The sequence below is a fragment of the Myxocyprinus asiaticus genome, chromosome 21 (assembly GCF_019703515.2).
Source record: "Myxocyprinus asiaticus isolate MX2 ecotype Aquarium Trade chromosome 21, UBuf_Myxa_2, whole genome shotgun sequence".
Classification (NCBI taxonomy): Eukaryota; Metazoa; Chordata; class Actinopteri; order Cypriniformes; family Catostomidae; genus Myxocyprinus; species Myxocyprinus asiaticus.
In genome coordinates, this window is record NC_059364.1 from 18,799,307 (window position 1) to 18,819,557 (window position 20,251).

A 20,251-nucleotide genomic window follows, 5' to 3' on the forward strand; every position below is an offset into this window, starting at 1 on the left:
GCTTGACTTTGCATGAAATGTTAGTTAAAATATACAAAACTAACATTTTACATTTCAGCCTCTTACAGATGTCCCAGTTCCACCAGTTGCTTTCTACAAGATAACGGCTGCAACCACATTTTGTTCTCAGACTCACATAGACAGTCAGTTATAACAGACACAAACATATGCTGACAGTGAGAAATGGAAGCAGAATTATGTTTAGACTCTAAACTTTTTAAAAAGAAATTTTATTGTTATTTCTTATTGGTAACTACGTTGCGTACATTACAGGCTTTTTACAACAAAAAAGACAAAGAATGTAAAAAATTATAATTATAATCAAAGAGTTCAGTTGCTATCTGGTCTAAGCACTAACTCAGGCCAGGCATTGATGTTTTTTTACCTTCCTATATTACATATATGCAGAGAGTTACAGTATACAGCAAGACTGCAGCTGGCAAGGCACTTGAATATGCTTGAATCCTCAATCTACACTTTACAAGAAACATTGTTAAAATTATTATTATTAAATGTCCTTTTACATCTTGACAAATAAATTAAATGAAAACATAGTTTGATACCATTTAATAAATACAAATATGAATATCTCATTTGCATAAATCCCAAACATTCTTCTAAAAATCCAACAGGCAAAACCACAGTGAATAACTCATTAAATGCAAAATGACACCAGCGTAATCATTTAATTTCCTGTGGTCAGATAAACAGATCAAAACACTACTAATCTTAGAGTTGGCTCAGAAAACCCAAATATGGGTGTTTAAATGGTTTGAGAAGAAAAGAGGTAAGTAATAAGAATAAGCAGTAAGCTAGCAGCATTGATCATCATTTGACAGCTGTTTACTTTCCTCTCTACCAACAAAGCATCCAATCTTTTATTTTTAATTAAACATTTGTAATCAATATTTAGACCATTTCTCAGATTGCATATTAAGAGATTCCATGAGTTGTAACTTTCAAATTTTTAAGGAAAGATGAGAATGAACTCCTGTGGCAACAGGATTGGCTATCTTTGCTTCTCTTGAACTGATGCAATATAATATCCCATTTTAGCAAAGAGAGCAGAACATGTCTGTACATTATCATTTTCGAACAACATCAAAACAGGACACTATCTGAAAGTGAACAAAATGATAAAACACAATCAATGAAAAAAGTAAATGTACTTAGGTAAGAGTGCACAAGCACTGTGCCTACTTCTGTATATATTGACTAAATGAAACAAATGAAAAATCAGATAAGGAAAGTTAACCGTGATGTACTACTGTATATACTTACTTTTCTGCTACTCAGTGTCCATGTAATAGAACCTGTACGTCTGAAAGTTTTGAGCAACTGGGTGTTGCCATTTTTTGTGCCCTCTGGTACAAGTCTGAGTCTCCAAAATAGCGTGCCCGATACAACAACCCTTCCTCTGCAAAAAAGAGCACAATACGTTTTCAGAATTTTACACACAATTACTGTAGATGGTCTTAATTCCATTAATGGTCAGTCTACACATTACGCTCAGTGAGTGTCTTTTCTTATCTAAAGAGCTTTCAAACACTCCTTAATCTCTTCAACACTACAGACCTGCCAGCATGTCCAAAAGGGGGTGCTATGTTGCGAAAAAAGTTACGCTTAAAATGTTTAAGTCTCCGAACACATAAGTCAGGCATATGAGGTATAGTTTGAAAGTGTAGAATCTAAATTTTTCATAGATAACCATCACTTCTGCATTTTTGTTACATAAAATAAGGCCTGAAAACATTCACATTTCAAATCAGCGCCATCTAGAGGCCATGTGGTAGAAATATTAATATGAACATAAGTCTTTCAAATAGCACGTAAACAGACAAATAATATATCAAATGAAAGCTCTCATTACAAGGAATGTGACTGTACAATTAGTTCATTTTGCTGCCCTAATACCACAGTTCAAAAGTTTTCAAAAATATCACAAAGTGAAATATGATTTCTTTAAGACAACAAATAAAAACATCTCTTATGTGCCAATCACTGCTGCTGTAAACCCCAAATAGCTAAACACTTTATATCTGCTTTTACCTTAGGCACTTCTCTAAACAATGACCTATTATTCACTTGTCTGTGAGCTTGCTTGGGTGAATAATCCAATGCTATATCTTAGATGTCCAGAACAAAATATGCAGTCCAGCAGGAAAGGTATGCTAAACAAATCACTGCATATGTGTTATCTACTATTTATGATAAAATATTATGGGGAGGATCTCAGCTTTTTAATGACAACTAGATTGAGCTTCTAGTCCACTCAGAGGCCGAGATATTTGATGAAACAATGGGGGTAGTGCATGAACTGAAAATTAGACTGAATGTCTACAGATGAGCACATCTGTGAGAGCTAAAATGCATTAGAACTCCACCTACATTTCAGATCGGCATTTTGTGATGGAAGGTGATAGAGGAAAAAAAGATTTTCTAGTACTTGCTGCCATCTAGCGGAATAAAATAAGAATATTTGGAGGGAGATGGAGTGAACAGAATCATAATTACATGCTTAAAATTTTACGACAACAAATGTTTTTTTTATTTTTTATTATTCTATTCATCATGGGGGCAGGGGTTTGCAGGCGGCAGCCCAATAGTGCCCCAGATTTGAAGTTAAGCATAACTACAGCAAAACTATTTCAGAACTACTGCTTTTATCTTTGTACACACATGAGGCATTTTGATCTAGTCATTCATTTAAATAACTTGTTGAAGTGGGGACAGATGTGTATTGAGACCACAAACAATTTCCTTTCTTGGTGTCTTTTTTTTCAAAGCACATAATATCTAGACCTGTATTATGAAAAGAAAAGTGAGAGAGCACAAGAGATATGCTGTTGCTTATAAACACAAACCAATTACATGCTCAGTTCCAATTCCACATACTTTGTTGTTTCTCCTTCCAGCAGTTGTTTCTAAGATTTGATATGTAGTCATCCTCCACACTTTGTTCAACATCCCTGAGATTAATTCCCGTATATTCCTCTAAGAAGTGGTCGCCCACATAGTAAGGCACCTTCAGAGTGGTCGTGTATCGCCTGTTTGTATGGCCAGAGGATCTGCAATGGGTGGAATGTTCAATAACGTCAGAGACATTTATCACCTGCAAGTCAACCATAAATCATTCAGATCCCTTTCTAAAACCAGAAAAGAATGTTTTAGCTTTCACTTTGAGGAATATCCCCTAAAACTGAGGTCTTAAAAAAACAGACAAAGTAATGTGAAAATCTTCATTACAATTATTCAAGACACGCCAGCATAAAATAACATTATTACATAATTTACAAAGTAAACTTGAAGATCATCTTTTAAAATATTATGTTAAATTGTAGTTTTGGTGAATGTTTGGTCTTACGGTCTGTGGCTGAGGCTGTAAGGGGGGTTCGAGACCATCATCTGGCTAAGAGCTGAGACAATAATCAGAATGAGTATGGGCATCAGCTGTACAAACAAGGCAAGGCCACCCTAATCAAAGAAAATAATAAAAAATCATTCATTTACATAAAACAATACACCATGACAATCAAAGAGCTGTTTTATTCCATCAGCCCAAATGATTCTTATACACTTTCATGACATTAGTTGAATTTATGCACAGTGTTTCATAAGTTATTTTCCCACAAAATAATGACACTCAGAGTGTACAATATCATCCAAAAAAATATGCACAAAACTTCTTAAACTTTTGATGCTCAATGGATTCTTACTTCTCTCTGCTGTTCTCGTCGTTCATGTCGGTGGTGATGGCCAAACCTCATCCTGCCATTGCTGTACACATGCACGTTATCTAGAAGCAGCAAATACAGCAATGATACAAGATTTCAGTGCTTCTGAACGACCTACAACACAATTACTGAGACACTGCATGTCTCAAAACAGGTCTCACTATGATATGTAAAGAAATACTTATTGTGAATACTCACTGGTTGGAAATCCACCTCCAAAGAACATATTGAAGAGGTCCTCGGGGGAAATATCTGCCTCAAAATTTTGGTGATTGGTCCTATGCCGAGATGGGTGGGCTTTTTCTTCACCATAGACATCATATTGCCTCCTTTTTTCAGGGTTACTAAGAACTGCATAAGCATTACCTATAGCTGTTTAAGACCAGGAAACAGAACAAACCACTTCTGAGAAGAGCACATGCAAAGTTTCTCCATACCGATTGCTGAAGTGCTGAATGAATGAGTTTAAGTCATGTTTTCTACCTTTAAATGCCTCAGTGGCACCAGGTGCATGGTTTTTATCTGGATGGAACTTCAGAGCCAACTTTCTGTAGGCTTTTTTTAGATCATCCTCCGAGGCTTCTTTAGTGACACCAAGAATCTCATAATAGTCCTTACACCTCTTTATTCTGCATCAAGGAAAGACAAAATCATAGTGTAATAGGCAGATGGTACTTAGGTGGTGAAACTACAGTGAACACAGATACTACAGTAGCCATAGCATGGTCTTTTAGGCAAGTAGTGTGTAATAAATATCCAACCTTTTGACAGCATCCATCTGTTCTGCTGTGTATGTTTTGGCTGATTCTGTGGCACCATGTCCAGAGGAGTGTTCTTCAGTGTTGTGCCCTCTGTTTCGTAAACCAGCAGCATCATTTTCGCCACTGTGTTCTTCACTTGTGGAAGGTCGTCCATTCTCAGCAATAGACTCTAATAAATCTAAGACAAGAATACTTTCATTTTAATCAAGAGGGAAATCATCAGTGCCTTTTTGAGTAAGATAAGGTCTGTCGGTCTGTCTACTCTACTGCATAACTATATTTATCTCAGTGGCATTTTCTCTGAGAAGGCAAGAGAGGCAGTGCCACCTCAAAAAATTTGGGGGAGAAAAATAATCGACTGTACATAGATAAATTAAATTAAATCAAGAAATGTGAGCTCACATCATGTGTATAATTCATATTTCCAAAGCAACTCTGTGTAACTGCGACACCAGCAGTTAAAATTTCAGAGGGAGGCAGCATCTCTCAAGCCTCCCTTAAACGCATTGCGATCTCATTGAACTCCTAAGGCGTGGCATGAATGTGAGCCGAAAACTGCAGAGTACAGGCGAAAAATCACATGAGGGGACACATTCATTCAATAAGCTGTCAATCAATCGATGCACTAGTGCCCGCCTTACTCGCAGCAGGTCTCTGCACATCTCTATGAATGTGACAAGCTGATGGAAGCGGAGGGATATTTAAACTCTGTCGGTTATGAGCAGCTTTAAAAGTAAAGAACCGTCTGATTGGAAAATTTTAAAAAGCGGATACATACACAAATCACAAGAGCTTTACAGATCTTCTTTAGTGTGTATGATATCAACACAGACAAGAAGCACGAACACCTGAAGCTCCTTTAATACAGATAATCTAAAATAACAGATAATTCTGCTTGACATGTTGCGTTAGTGCTTAGATTGAACTTCAGATGCACCCGGGAGAAACAGTGCACTGCTTCCTTTGTTGCATTTTGATATCATGCTGTAACACAGTAACATAGTGACTGATGTATGTCGTCACGGAACAGAGACCCTCCCCTCCAGATCCGAACACAAGTGATCACAGGAGATGCATTTAAGTGGCCAGGTGTAAACAGCCATGTATCTCATCTGACCACATGTGATCGGATCACCCAAGATGTGATACCAGGTGTAAACGGGGTCAATGAGCTGGTTTTTAATGAGCACTCGCTCTTAAAGAAACAGCTCTGTGCCATCATGCCATCATTACAGAGGAGTGGATAACTGATTAAAAATTAGGTGTCCATAAAAAATAATAAGCGAACAGATAAAAGATGCGTGAAAAATGCCTGTTGCTGTATTACTGTAGGTATTATTTTTGAGGCAATGTCAAAAATAATGCAAAAACTTGATGAGTCTTGGATTTGACTTAAATTGTTTGTTAATATGAACATTAGGAACATAACACATTTTATAGTATGCTTATAAACAGTGTTTAAAGTATTTCACAAACCTTTCCATACAAAACCTGATATATGGTAATGAATATAAAAATGAAACTATAGTTTATATATTTGGACATAAGTAGGCTACATATTCAAATTGCACTACTATTTGAGAAAATATGTTACATAAAAGGTAGGTAAAGGTTAAAAAACAGCCATTCTTGTAGTATTTTGAAAAATATGTTATTGCATACATATGAGAGTGTTAACTCTTTTTTCTTATTTTTTATCAGTGAACACCATACATGAACATACAAACTATAGGCCTGTTTGTTTTGTTTTTTTACATATAATGATCCATCAGATTTATGAATGGGTTTAATCTGAAAAGTACTTAAGCGTCAAATGTAACTAAAATATAAATGTGACATTTCAAAAGTCCACCACACGCCACTGATCTATATGCGTGTATGCGTGTGTGCGTGCGTGTGTGTGTGTGTAAAGATTACGTTTTGATTACTGACATTATATTATCAAAGATATTGTTTACATATGTGAATAATTGGCATCGGTTATATATCCAAAGTAAGTGATATATAACCAATCAGAAAAAATATACGCGTTGACAAAGCATCATTTTATCATTTAAATCTATATATATAAAAAACACCGTTAGTTCCAAGGGCCTTAACTGCCATCTGACTATGGACTTCTGGTTTTCCAGCGGCCCTTTAACAGACCTCTTACGATCTCTATACAACATTTGTTTACACTAGAAGCACCTTTCGCCTTGTCGGTGGGAAACAGTCTCTGTGCCTTCTCGAGAAACCGTCTAGCTTTGTCAGGCTGACTGTCCCTCAGCGCTGCGATTGCAATTTCGATGCAGCGATCCGCTTCGTCCTTGTTTGATTCCATTGCGACGGCGGAACTGAAGACTGATTCCTTTCCTGACACTGCAGGCGCGGCTTGATGACGTTCACAACAAAGTAAAGAATGTTTCAGAAGCGAATAGAACGTCCACTCCACTCTAGAAATGGAGAACGTTGAGTTGAGTTCTACATACATAAATGAAATTGTCTCGACACTTACCAATTCTAAAATTAAGCAACACTGTAGTAATTTGTATATAAAAGAAAACCAAAGACTAGATTCTGTAATAATATTTAATATTACTAGGTTCGATTAACAGGTAACTTGAAACGTTTCTCTTTAGGTTTTGTTTTTATTTTGATACTTTTCTCGCTCACTTTCTTATCTTATTTTCTTATTATTAGCTCATTTTAATTGTATCTGTCTTGTTAGGTGTATATGTTGTGGCTACAGTTTAAATAATGGGGGATGGAAAAAAATAATTTTTCCTTCCGGAAGCTGTTGCAGTGTCAAAGCAGAGTTGACAAGCTAGTGAATATAGTGGATATGATCTTGCGTCATTGGTTTCGAATTGTTACAGGCACGTGCAAGTAAGGTAGAGTGAACGTTTGTTTTAACTGGCCTGTGTTGACAGTGTACGCGTTTTAATATATAAAATATATCCAGAACACTAGCGTGCTAATATTACAACAATATTCTCACAACACTATATGTTCGTTGCCTCACGTGCTTGATAGCTGATTTAATATAGAAATCGCCACCATTGTGGTGTACCTTTGAAACAATGCACTTAAATCTAATTTGCCCATTGTTGAAACAAGTCGTAACTCTACCAAAAGCATGCTTTTGGTATTCTTTAATCAAGTACTGTTCTGTCAGTACTGGCAACAGTAAGCCTGTTAAGAGAAGGAAGGAAAGAAAACCAAAACTACCTGTTAACTGGCATGCTCTCTCCTGGGAGGAGAGACTGGCTGACACTGTGACACCACTATGGAGACTGAGTTATGAGGAACAGCTCCAGTGGAAACAAGAACAGCAACACAAGATCTTACTTGAAATGACAAAGCAACTGGCTCACGATTCATTCCACAAGTTTTCAAATGACTTAAGATTCCCTCTTCTGCCCATAGTACCCTCACCGGCGAGTGATGGATACCGCAATAAATCAACCTTTTCTGTCAACAAAGGGGTTGATGGGAATCCAAAGACGGTTGGATTTTACATCGGCACTGGAAAATTGGGTAACATTGTCTGTGTCCACGGTGACCACCTCCTGAACATGCCTCCAAAACACAAAATGGTTGCAAGGAACTATGAAGATTTTATACGTCTCTCAAGACTGAGTCCATGCATTTTGTTTCATGATGGTGGTCACTGGAGAGAAATCACTATTAGAACAAATTCCGCTGGGCATACAATGGCTATAGTTTACTTCCATCCTCAAAGCCTTACATCTGAGGAGATTGGCATTCATAAAGCTGCTCTGGTGGAATATTTTACACAAGGTCCTGGGGCAATTTGTCAGTTGGATTCTCTTTACTTCCAGGAGAGCACAATGACCCATTGCAGTCATGAACAATCCCCCTATCAGCTTCTGTATGGACAGCCTCATATCTTTGAGGAGGTCCTTGGCTTTACGTTTCGCATTTCTGCCGATTCGTTTTTCCAGGTGAACAGGGGAGCAGCTGAAGCTCTTTATAAGACTGTGGCAGAGCTGAATCGGGCTTGTGTGGGGGGAACTTTGCTGGATGTCTGCTGTGGTACAGGAGCAATTGGCATTTCATTATCCCCACAGATGGAGAGAGTAATTGGCATAGAGCTTATTGAGCAAGCAGTTGAAGATGCCAAGTATAATGCAGCACTAAACAGAGTTAATAAATGTGAATTTCTCTCAGGCAAAGCAGAGGTCGTTTTACCAAGTTTGATGCCCACTTTGCATTCTGATGGAGGGCTGACAGCTGTTGTGAATCCGTCCAGAGCTGGCCTACATTTTCGAGTTGTCAGAGCTTTGAGGAACCATCCAGCCATCAGAAGGCTTGTGTACATATCATGCAAACCTGATGGTGAGGCAATGAGAAACTTCAGAGACCTCTGCTGTAGCTCAGATATTCAGAGGAAGCTCACTGGAGACGCTTTCATGCCAACCATTGCTGTTCCTGTGGACCTGTTTCCACACACTCCACACTGTGAACTGGTGCTTGTTTTTGAGCGATAGCAGATAGCAACTGAAAGAATGTGGTTGTTTTGTAACAAAACATCAAAGAAATATCTATTTTTGTGCCATTCAATTGGAAGCAGACTTGTCAGTATGATTACCTTTTATTCAAATTTCAGAAGTATGTTATTTGAGTCTCACTGTAGACAGAACGATTAGGTATTACATTTGTAGAGTAAACCCATTTTAATTTACCAGTAGTGGTGTTCATTTTATTACCACTAGAAGGTGCAATTGTGTTACTCCTCCATCTTATATGTCCTGTATGTGTAAAGAAGAGGGGTTTTACCCAATTCTCTCAGGATATGTGAAGTGTTTTGCAAGTATTGCATAATTTCCTCATTTATAAATGTGATGTTTAAGTGTGATAAAGTGGGCAGTGGAAATAGGTAAGATTCTCTAAATATCAACAGAGCAATAAATTAACATTCAGCAATCTCTAACAGTGCTCTACAGAATAAACTGTAATTATAACTAACACAACTAACCACTGTTCTGGGCTTCAATTTGAAACAGTTACATGTGACTGAGACAGGCTGAGGTAGTTATTTGGAAGAAGACTGCTCACAATGAATAGCATACTGTCCTTAAAAACAAAAACAAGTGCACAGATTTAGAAAATATTAAGTAAACTTTGGACAGGAGGCACAAGCTGGGACTTTTCAATAAATACAAGCCCATTCAATAACCTTAATGATTTCCCAACTGTGCATTTTTAAATTGAAGACAAGATCTGTATCGAGAATGTATTCTTCTGTTTGTTCCTATATATTCACCAATAGGCATATGCTTTATTATAATACTAAGCCAGGTGGAAAAATTAGATCTTAATCATGGAAAATATTGAGAGATATTATGAATATGAATTGTATTTGGCTATGAAACTGGTTTGTATTTCATTGTATTATAAGGCTGTAATACACATTATCAGAACTCATAATCTTTACAGTGACCACTTTACAAATATACTCATGTATGCAAGTGTTATCAAATGAGATTCTTTTTCAACAGATTTCCAATATAGAGTAATATAAATGTAACAGGCTACCCCTTAACACATACATTTATTGTCTGATTATTAACATATATATATATATATATATATATATATATATATATATATATATATATATATAATGTCTCTGGCAATGCAATACTACCTGGATAGTCAACTTTCTATTGTCAGAATAGTACAAACACTATCATTTGTCAAATTAATTTAGGTAATGGGGCTATAGCAAAAGGGCAATGACCTACATTTTTTAATTAACTCATGAGCATTAAAAGGCACAAGCCTTGTAGCATTGTGACCTGATCTGTTTCACTGGCTTATTTCTCAACGAGGGTAAGCAGCTGATGTGTTGGCAATCAAAAAGCATAGTGTACATGACGTCCACAACATGAGCATCAGATAACCAAGCAACCAATGAAACTGGTAGAGCTAGATAATAGTATCCCTTCTGCCTCGCCCAACTGCATCATTTTAAACGTCCAATAAATGAAATCAGAGGCTTGGGTAAAAAAAACAGTTTGATCTCGCAGTGAAATCAGAAAGAATAGATAGACTTTTCTTTCGTCAAAATCGGTATATGTTGACCGAAATTTTGAAACGCTGCCACCCAGTGGCCAAAGCGGTAAGTGTTGTAGGGCAAATGGGCATGTGTGAGCTCCATTTATGTCCAGGAGAGGTCACCAAAAGCTAGTAATGAAGCAAGTTGTTTTCAGCTTTACAGGACGTTATAAAAAGAAGAGGAAAGCATATAAACTCAGCAAAAAAATGTCCCTTTTTCAGGACACTGTATTTTAAAGATAATTTGGTAAAAATCGAAATAACTTTACAGATCTTTATTGTAAAGGGTTTAAACAATGTTTTCCATGCTTGTTCAATGAATCATAAACAATTAATGAACATGCACCTGTGGAACGGTCATTAAGACACTAACAGCTTACAGATTGTAGGCAATTAAGGTCACAGTTATAAAAACTTAGGACACTAAAGAGACCTTTCTACTGACTCTGAAAAACATCAAAAGAAAGATGCCCAAGGTCCCTGCTCATCTGCGTGAACATGCCTTAGACATGCTGCATGGAGGCATGAGGACTGCAGATGTGGCCAGGGCAATAAATTGCAATGTCCGTACTGTGAGACGCCTAAGACAGCGCTACAGGGAGACAGGAAGGACAGCTGATTGTCCTCGCAGTAGCAGACCACGTGTAACAACACCTGCACAGGATCGGTACATCCGAATATCACACTTGCGGGACAGGTGCAGGATGGCAACAACAACTGCCCGAGTTACGCCAGGAATGCACAATCCCTCCATCAGTGCTCAGACTGTCTGCAATAGGCTGAGAGAGGCTGAACTGAGGGCTTGTAGGCCTGTTGTAAGGCAGGTCTTTACCAGACATCACCGGCAACAATGTTGCCTATGGGCACAAACCCACCTTCGCTGGACCAGACAGGACTTGCAAAAAGTGCTCTTTACTGACGAGACGCAGTTTTATTGTCGAAGGAATGAGTATTACACCGAGGCCTGTACTCTGGAGCGGGATTGATTTGGAGGTGGAGGGTCCGTCATGGTCCGGGGCGGTGTGTCACAGCATCATCGGACTGAGCTTGTTGTCATTGCAGGCAATCTCAACACTGTGCATAACAGGGAAGACATCCTCCTCCCTCATGTGGTACCCTTCGTGCAGGCTCATCCTGACATGACCCTCCAGCATGACAATGCCACCAGCCATACTGCTTGTTCTGTTTCCTGCAAGATAGGAATGTCAGTGTTCTGCCATGGCCAGCGAAGAGCCCGGATCTCAATCCCTTTGAGCACGTCTGGGACCTGTTGGATTGGAGGGTGAGGGCTAGGGTCGTTCTCCCCAGAAATGTCTGGGAACTTGCAAGTGCCTTGGTGGAAGACTGGGGTAACATCTCACAGCAAGAACTGGCAAATCTGGTGCAGTCCATGAGGAGGAGATGCACTGCAGTACTTAATGCAGCTGGTGGAGATACTGACTGTTACTTTTGATTTTGACCCCCCCCCCCCCCTTAGTTGTTGAATCTTTTTATGTTCATATAAATATTTACACATGTTAAGTTTGCTGAAAATAAAAGCAGTTGAAAGTAAGAGGATGTTTCTTTTTTTGTATATAAAAAATGTTTTTTTGTTATATTTCAAGTGCCTTAAAAATGTTCCTTTATGATGGGGTTACTGATGGAAATGTTGACATCCTCCTGCAGGATCTAAGAATAAGATTTTAAAAGAACTAATAGGGTGCCTGGAGGATCATCCGAGGATCTCTCCAGTGTGGCAAATGGTGGGTTTAAGATGAATCTTCCAAAGTGAATAATGCAGTAAACTTAAATGCAGCTCAAAAGGGGGGTGGTGTGGCATTGTGGTTAAAGTTCTGGGGTAATCCATGAGCTGTCACCGTTGTGCCCTTGAGCAAAGCAATTAACCCCAGGTTTCTCCAAGGGGATTGTCCTTGTTATAAATGTACTGTAAGTCACTTTGGATAAAAGTGTCTACTTGGTAGAATAGATAGGTTAATTATTTGTTTTGCAACCTGCCATTCACGCCTTGTTCACTTTTTCCTGTCATCATGACACCATACTTCAAACCTTGAAATAACAATATAACCAAAGTCTTAATATATTACAATATATTCATCCATATAGAATGACATCTATGAATGGGCCAGAGACTATCATGTCCACTACAAGTATTCAGCGACTAACGCAGACAAACACAATGCCCGCAGAGGATTCTTCTTCGCTCATATTGGCTGGCTGCTGGTCCGTAAACACCCAGACATTACTGAGAAAGGAAGCAAGCTGGAGCTGAGTGATCTTAAAGCAGATGGCATTGTAATGTTTCAGAGAAGGTCAGTAACAAAATGGGTAACACTTTACAATAAGATTCCATTTTAGATTTCCAACATTAGTTAACTACATTAGCTAACATGAACTAACAATGAACAATACTTTTACAGCATTTATTAACCTTGGTTAATGTTAATTTCAACATATAGTAATACATTTCTAAAATAAAAAGTTGTATATGTTAACATTAGTTTATGCACTATGAACAAACAATGAACAATTGTATTTTTTATTAACTAACATTAACAAAGATTAATAAATGCTGTACAATTTTTTTTTTCATTGTTAGTCCATGATACCCAATCCATAAACTAATGTTATCAAAAGGAACCTTATTGTAAAGTGTTACCAGAAAATGTCATTTTTCAGATAAAAGTTTATAAATCTTCTTACCTACATGCATTACTAGATAAGAGAGTACACTATTTTGCATTGGCAGCTTATTGCACTGAAAAAATTACTCAGTGCATACATGCTTTTTAGAGCTCTTCCCATTTATAACTTTGATGTTGCTTTATACTGGCTATTAAAATGTCTAATATTTTATTTTTTAGGATGGACAATATTTCTGAAGAATGTAATAAGTATTTATTGTTGGAAGACAGAACATACTGTGCATTTATCCATGTTTCATCATTTCTTATGTCCAAAAATATGTGGGTTTTGTGGTTGAAGGAATGTTCTGGGTTCAAAGCAAGTTAAGCTGAATAACAGCATTTGTGGCAAAATACAGTTGAAGTGAATCGGGTCAGTCTTAAATGCTAACACACCGTTTCGAAAGTATAGCTAAGCTAAGATGTAAACATTGTGTGTTAACATGGTTTTAGTGTGATAAAATGTTAAATTAAACTTAACCGTAACCGCAATGTTTTATTAAATAAATGAGGGACGAGTTGAAATTATTTTTTGTGGAAATCAACATTACGCCACAAATGCTGTTTACTGACTTTAACCATTATTTTATACTTTCCATTACACCTCTGTGTCCTGAGGCCTGTACCATGAAGGTCGCTGAACGAACTCAGGGTTTCAGGATTGGTTTCAGGTTGACAAATTCAAACCAATTAGGCTTAATTGGTACCATGATGCAGCTCATCAACTTTCTCTGTCAAATCAGGCTTTGATCCTGACTTTAAGATTAGATTATGCGCTCCTGCACATGAATGAGTGACGTTTGCAGCGCACAACCAATCATGTGAGAGAATGTGATTCACTTCTCGCGAGAGACTCAGCGGGATTTACCTCTCTGCTGAAAGCTGATGATTCTGAAAACAAGAATTTAAATTGATTTAAACTGTGCGCAATACATTGTTTAAAAATATTTTTAAAAAATTAAAATGCATTTACACAGAGTTCAGCATGAAATCATAAAGACTTAAAACACATGAGTTACACAGTACAAGGGATAACTAAAACTATGAAGCAATTAAAGACATTTACACAACAAGAAACAGCGGCTGCTACGAGAGCTCAAGAGGACTACTGCAAACAAATTCTTAATGTGATTAAAAATAAAAAATATATAAACAGCTGGTATATCAATGTGTAAGTGAATTCATATACAGTTGTGCTCAAAAGTTTGCATACCTTGGCAGAAATTGTGAAATTTTGGCATTGATTTTGAAAATATGACTGATCATGCAAAAAAACTGTCTTTTATTTGAGAATAATGATCATATGAAGCCATTTATTATCACATAGTTGTTTGGCTCCTTTTTAAATCATAATGATAACAGAAATCACCCAAATGGCCCTGATCAAATATTTACATACAGGCTGCTCTGGAAAAACATGGTGTGGTTGTTTCAAGGAGCACAATACTTGTTGACCCCTCTTCAAACATAGCGCTTATGGCTGTGACCATAAAGCTCTATTTTGGTCTCGTCACTCCAAATTACAGTGTGCCAGAAGCTGTGAGGCGTGTCAAGGTGTTGTCAGGCATATTGTAACCAGGCTTTTTTGTGGCACTGGCGCAGTAAAGGCTTCTATCTGGCAACTCGACTATGCAGCTCATTTTTGTTCAAGTATCGTCATATTGTGCTCCTTGAAACAACCACACCGTATTTTTCCAGAGGAGCCTGTATTTCTCCTGAGGTTACCTGTGGGTTTTTCTTTGTATCCCGAACAATTCTTCTGGCAGTTGTGGCTGAAATCTTTCTTGGTCTACCTGACCTTGGCTTGGTATCAAGAGATCCCCGAATTTTCCACTTCTTAATAAGTGATTGAATGGTACTGACTGGCATTTTCAAGGCTTTGTTTATATTTTTATATCCTTTTCCATCTTTATAAAGTTCCATTAACTTGTTACGCAGGTCTTTTGACAGTTCTTTTCTGCTCCTCATGGCTCAGTATCTAGCCTGCTCAGTGCGTCCACGTGAGAGCTAACAAACTCATTGACTATTTATACACAGACACTAATTGCAATTTAAAAGCCACAGGTGTGGGAAATTAACCTTTAATTTCCATTTAAACCTGTGTGTGTCACCCTGTGTGTCTGTAACAAGGCCAAACATTCAATGGTGTGTAAACTTTTGATCAGGGCCATTTGGGTGATTTCTGTTACCATTATGATTTAAAAAGGAGCCAGACAACTATGTGATAATAAATGGCTTCATATGATCACTATCCTTACATTTTTTTTTTTTTTGCATGATCAGTCACATTTTCAAAATCAATGCCAAAATTTCACAATTTCTGCCAGGGTATGCACACTTTTGAGCATAACTGTAGTCCCACAACAAGAACACAGGCTTATTAATTTTAAAAGCTTAAATTTAAAATATAAAAGCCTTTATTTATATGAACTGAAAACTTTGTATATCATTAAAAACTGTCATAAATAAATATAGGTTACTATTGATTACAAAACAAATAGAGACTATATAAAGATGAATATTCTCCCCAGGTTTATTTTCCTTTGTCAAAATCTACCAGTTAGTATATCAAAAAGTGTTTTTAGACAATGGAATATATTACTTTGTAAATATATATATGGATAATAGGAAACCTAGAATTAGTCTGAAAATTCTTAAGTTGCCAAAAAGGCTCGGAGGACTAGAATTCCCAAATGTAAAAGATTATAAAGCTGCCCAAATTCAACCTATACTGATTTGGATGAACAAAGAATCTAAAGTGAAATGGAGGAAGATGGAAATATATCAAATGGGGGAACCTATCAGTATATCCCTTTTCCTACCCAAACAAAGCAACAAATTTAAATCAATAGATAATATTTGTATTAATAGTACTTTTAGAATTTGGTTAGAAAAAAAGAAATAGTAAAATTAAGATTTTTTTACATTTTAATTTACAAGAAATTGCTAATGATCCTGATTTCATGCCAAATAGATAAGTTTTTGGCAGATAGAGATCTGAAAAGGCATCACCAACTGTTCACTGATTAAGGAATGTATACCTTTTCAAACCTAGCAAAAAATTATGAGCTTACAAATTCACAATTTAATTATTTACAGGTAAGATGATATTTATTAACAGAAGTAAAAGAAATGCATCCATTAATAAACTATAAAATTGATACATACAATACAACTAATCCAATAAGAATGTTAGGAATTTTAAAGTGCACTTGAAAGAGATATACAGAACACTCTGAATAAAATCATATTAGGTGGGAGGATGAATTAAAAATAAAAATGAGTCAGTATAACTAGGAAGAAATATCATATAATACATTCCATACTACTCAATCCAGTGTTTGGAGGGAATACACTTGGAAGATACAGATGAGATTTTTTTACAACACATTATTCAAAGTAAATACAATAGCATGGTAAAAGGGGATTGTTGGAGAAAAAGGCTCATTACAGTGCTCTAAATTGACAACTTATTGGAAGGAAGTGATTAGACAGGTTAACCCCTTCAGCCCTGTTTTTTTTCTACTGAGTAAAAATTTTTTTACCCAGCTGATATTTACTCTTCTCCAGAAATTAGTCTGAAAAAAAACTTTGTCAGCTCATGTTTTTATTAGATTTTTTAATGTCCATTACAATGGATGCCACGACTAAACAAATGTAAAATGTCAAGAAGTCTTCAGGAGGAATCCTTATGCTTTTATTGCAGTACACATAAATGTGAATTCATCTTAAAGTTTTTGAAGAGGACATAGTGATGAACAGTAATTATAGAATGCACAAAAGTTCATAAAACTTGTTATATGATGAAATAATCTTTAACGGTTTTTGAGACTTTGTAATTTTTAAAAATGTCTCTGTATGTGTGTACATATTTATGTCTGTGCGTATGACTTAGTGTATATGTCTCTGCACACTTGTGAGTATACTGTATATGTCTGTGTGCTGTGTGTGTGTGCACATGTGCAAGTGTGCTTGTGTGTACTTGCTGGTTGATTTTTGTTGGAGCTTCAAATTATCACTGTGTATTGTACAGTATATGTTTTTCATTTTCATTTTCGATGAGTTTCCTTGAAGCAATTTCAGTGTGGTTCAAAGCATAGATGAATGTTGCACTTGTTACAGACGATGTGTGTTTTTCCTGTGCAGTGTAGCCTCTTGCACCTGGTGGCCTCTTTCTTTTCATCATAGTTCGGCATGTGGTCCACCATGTCAAACTGCACTTCAGATAGGGGCCTTGCTTTCTGAACTTGTTGTCTGTACCCATGGACTGGTTCAGGAGACATGCTGGATCTTCCGCGTTTTGCTGCCACTGGCTTTTGCACTCTCACCAGACATTGGGCCACATTCAGTTTGAAATGGAGGAGATCCAAGACATCTTTTCTTGGGATCTTCGCCCTCTCAGCATCCATCCTGTACTCAGACCAGCTACTGACTACAGCGAGGTCAAAGGCATGTGTTATCATTCTCAGGGTCAACTTTTTGGAACGAATTTCTGGAGTTGATCCAGTAGGTTGACACCCCCCATTGCTTTATTGTAGAGCCTTACCACCTCTGGCCGAGTGACATTCACATACGTGCTCTGCTTTTTGTCCCAGCGTTGCACCTCATCCGTATGGCCTGCACCGACAAAGTTCGAAGCCATAAGGACTGATCTATTTTCGAACCATTTGACCAGCACCACCCTCCCATCACGGTTCACAACTTCATCATAGTATCCTCGCTCCTTTCATGACATGTCTTTATCGGACCTGAGTGGTGGCTTTGTAAAATGGCAGGCTCTTGCTCTCACAGCAGCATGGTTTTTCTTCTCTGCTAGTACTTCCAACACATGTATGTGGTGATAATAAATGGCTTCATATACACCGAACAGCCACAACATTAAAACCACCTGCCTAATATCGTGTAGGTTCCCCTCGTGCAGCCAAAACTGCTCTGACCCATCGAGGCATGGAAGATTTTTCTTTGTTGCCATGTTTTGTTTTATGATTGTGCCATTCTGTTATAACCTACAGTTGCATATGAATCCCATAAGAAAAATAAATGTGTTTTGCTTGCTCACTCATGTTTTCTGTAAAAATGGTATATATTACCAATTCTCCAAGGGTATGCAAACTTTTGAGCACAACTGTATAAATTATCAGTGGATAAGACTCTTCAACTGGAGGCATGTTAAAAGATGTGTTGATGATGGTGGTAAATGGCCTATGACGCAATTTAATCTCCTCCTTCTTGGCAAATCTGACATTATGCGACGCCGGGCGATGGCACTGGACCCCTCAGCCATCCCTTTCAGTTGCTGGTTGATGCAGTGTTCCAGCGCCACCGGATCGAGCACTCACTCTGCGGGAGACACAAGGAGAATATATAGAGGGAGAAATCAGGCAGGCAAACGAGAAGGGCAGGTGGAGCAAATTAACAGAAGATAAGAGAAACGAGGGGGCAGGGAACAAGACAGAAACAAGCGGGGCAGAGAAACACATGGAGAGACAACATAACAGACATTATTACAGAGAGGAAACAACAGAACATAAGTGCCAGGATCCTGCTAATAAAGAAGAAACAAAAAACTATACAGAAAGCAGGATCCTGACAGTTTCATAAAATTGCCAAATCAGATAGTAGGGCAGCTGGTTAGTCAACATTTCAAACTGTGTGTTCTGTCCAGTTGTGCCTTTACTGCTAATAATAAAGGGATAGTTCACTCAAAAATAAAAAATTAAAAACCCTGTAGAATGTTAGGCAGAATTGAGCCTCAGTCACCATTGTCTTTCAATGTATGGATAAAAGATGCAGTGAAAGTGAATGGTGACTGAGGCTAACATTCTGCCTTACATCTGCTTTTGTGTTCCATGTAAAAACACATGGCAAACAAGTGCACAAGATGGTATGGTAAGGTGACTTGGAATGTTTGTTTTGAACATGTTTAATTTCTCTTTCTCTTGGCATTACAAGATGTCGGTGGTGGTGATGTGCTTTTTCATCCCCACGTTTGTTCCTTGGGTCTTTTGGAAAGAGACTCTTTGGTCAGGTTACTTTATCCCTGGTCTGTTGAGATACACACTGACCCTTAATGCAACCTGGCTGGTCAACAGTGCAGCCCACATGTGGGGAATGAGGCCCTATGACCACAACATCAACCCCAGAGAGAACAAGTTTGTTGCTCAGTGCCATTGGTAGGAACCATTATTTTCTACCTTAAAAGAGTTGAACTTTTCTGAACTTCATTGATACTTTATAAATCCTATGGTTAGCACAATTGTAACCAAAAGATGTGGTTGAAGTCTAAACACAAAGGTGGACACAGAGCCCTCATAATCCCTAATAATTTCATCTCAGCACAAAACACCACTAAAATGTGCACATCCGGATCAAAAAGTTCAAGTGACCATGAAAGTAAACCAGGTGTAGGTAAATCGTCAAAAGCTGTGCATATTATCTCACTAACTCAAAGATTCAATATTTTGCAGTTATTGTAATGTAATACAAATCACACCTCAAAGCACATTTCAACTTGTGGTCACTTAAGAAGTTTTAAACCAAACATATCATAAAATGTATCAATAGAGGAGGGCTCTTTTCTTGGCTCTTTTTTGACAAATGAATGACCACATGCAGCATTCTCAAAATATTCCTTCACTTATTTTTTTTTTAGGATAGTGATTTCTCCAAATTAAAAAAAAGCTTTATATATTTAAAATACACTAATTTTTAAAAGTAAACAAAAATGTACTCTATTTTCCAGATAAGTTATTTATATTGTGTTGACCTTTGTCTGGGAGCCTTTTTAAGGAATGTTGTTTTACATATGTACCATGAAATAAACTCAATATTAATCTTTTCTTAATTTAATACAGTGTGTGCACATCTGAAAGTGTATCTCACCAAATCGTTTTTCCTCGCTATGACCACAGTCCATACATGGGCATGTAAAAATGTAAAGAAAATTGAAGACACACAGCTTAACTCAATGTGAGTCATCCGATGTCTGTGAGTTGGGGGGGGGGGGGGGGGG

The 20,251-nt window shown here is 37.4% G+C and overlaps 2 protein-coding genes across 4 annotated transcripts; one reads left to right on the forward strand and one right to left on the reverse strand.

The window, feature by feature from the left end:
* Positions 1-211: 211 nt before the first annotated feature.
* On the reverse strand, positions 212-6,850 carry LOC127412287 (dnaJ homolog subfamily B member 12-like). Its single transcript, XM_051648523.1, has 9 exons — positions 6,686-6,850; positions 4,496-4,673; positions 4,218-4,363; positions 3,933-4,106; positions 3,717-3,796; positions 3,365-3,474; positions 2,896-3,068; positions 1,282-1,417; positions 212-1,118 (listed from the first exon to the last, which is right to left on the reverse strand). The coding sequence occupies exons 1-8, from the start codon at positions 6,816-6,818 to the stop codon at positions 1,293-1,295; spliced, it is 1,119 nt and encodes a 372-aa protein (XP_051504483.1). The 5' UTR covers positions 6,819-6,850; the 3' UTR covers positions 212-1,118; positions 1,282-1,292.
* A 497-nt stretch (positions 6,851-7,347) lies between these two features.
* Positions 7,348-20,231, forward strand: LOC127412134 (tRNA (uracil-5-)-methyltransferase homolog B-like). 3 transcript variants are annotated; one of them, XM_051648259.1, is made up of 4 exons: positions 7,348-9,377; positions 12,662-12,867; positions 13,420-13,442; positions 17,386-20,231. In XM_051648259.1, the coding sequence occupies exon 1, from the start codon at positions 7,558-7,560 to the stop codon at positions 8,986-8,988; it is 1,431 nt and encodes a 476-aa protein (XP_051504219.1). In that variant the 5' UTR covers positions 7,348-7,557; the 3' UTR covers positions 8,989-9,377; positions 12,662-12,867; positions 13,420-13,442; positions 17,386-20,231. The 3 variants fall into 3 exon arrangements, with proteins under 3 accessions (XP_051504219.1, XP_051504216.1, XP_051504217.1); XM_051648256.1 differs by lacking the exon at positions 13,420-13,442; XM_051648257.1 differs by lacking the exon at positions 17,386-20,231 and having other exon boundaries at positions 13,420-14,454.
* Positions 20,232-20,251: the final 20 nt, after the last annotated feature.

Excerpts from the sequence above, each read along its gene's own strand:
- LOC127412287 (XM_051648523.1), bottom strand. The coding sequence starts at position 6,818 with ATGGAATCAAACAAGGACGAAGCGGATCGCTGCATCGAAATTGCAATC. Across the intron at positions 4,674-6,685 it reads TCCCACCGACAAGGCGAAAG|ATTTATTAGAGTCTATTGCT; the intron begins GTGCTTCTAGTG and ends TTCTTGTCTTAG. Across the intron at positions 1,418-2,895 it reads CTGGAAGGAGAAACAACAAA|AGGAAGGGTTGTTGTATCGG; the intron begins GTATGTGGAATT and ends TCTTTTTTGCAG.
- LOC127412134 (XM_051648259.1), top strand. The coding sequence starts at position 7,558 with ATGCACTTAAATCTAATTTGCCCATTGTTGAAACAAGTCGTAACTCTA.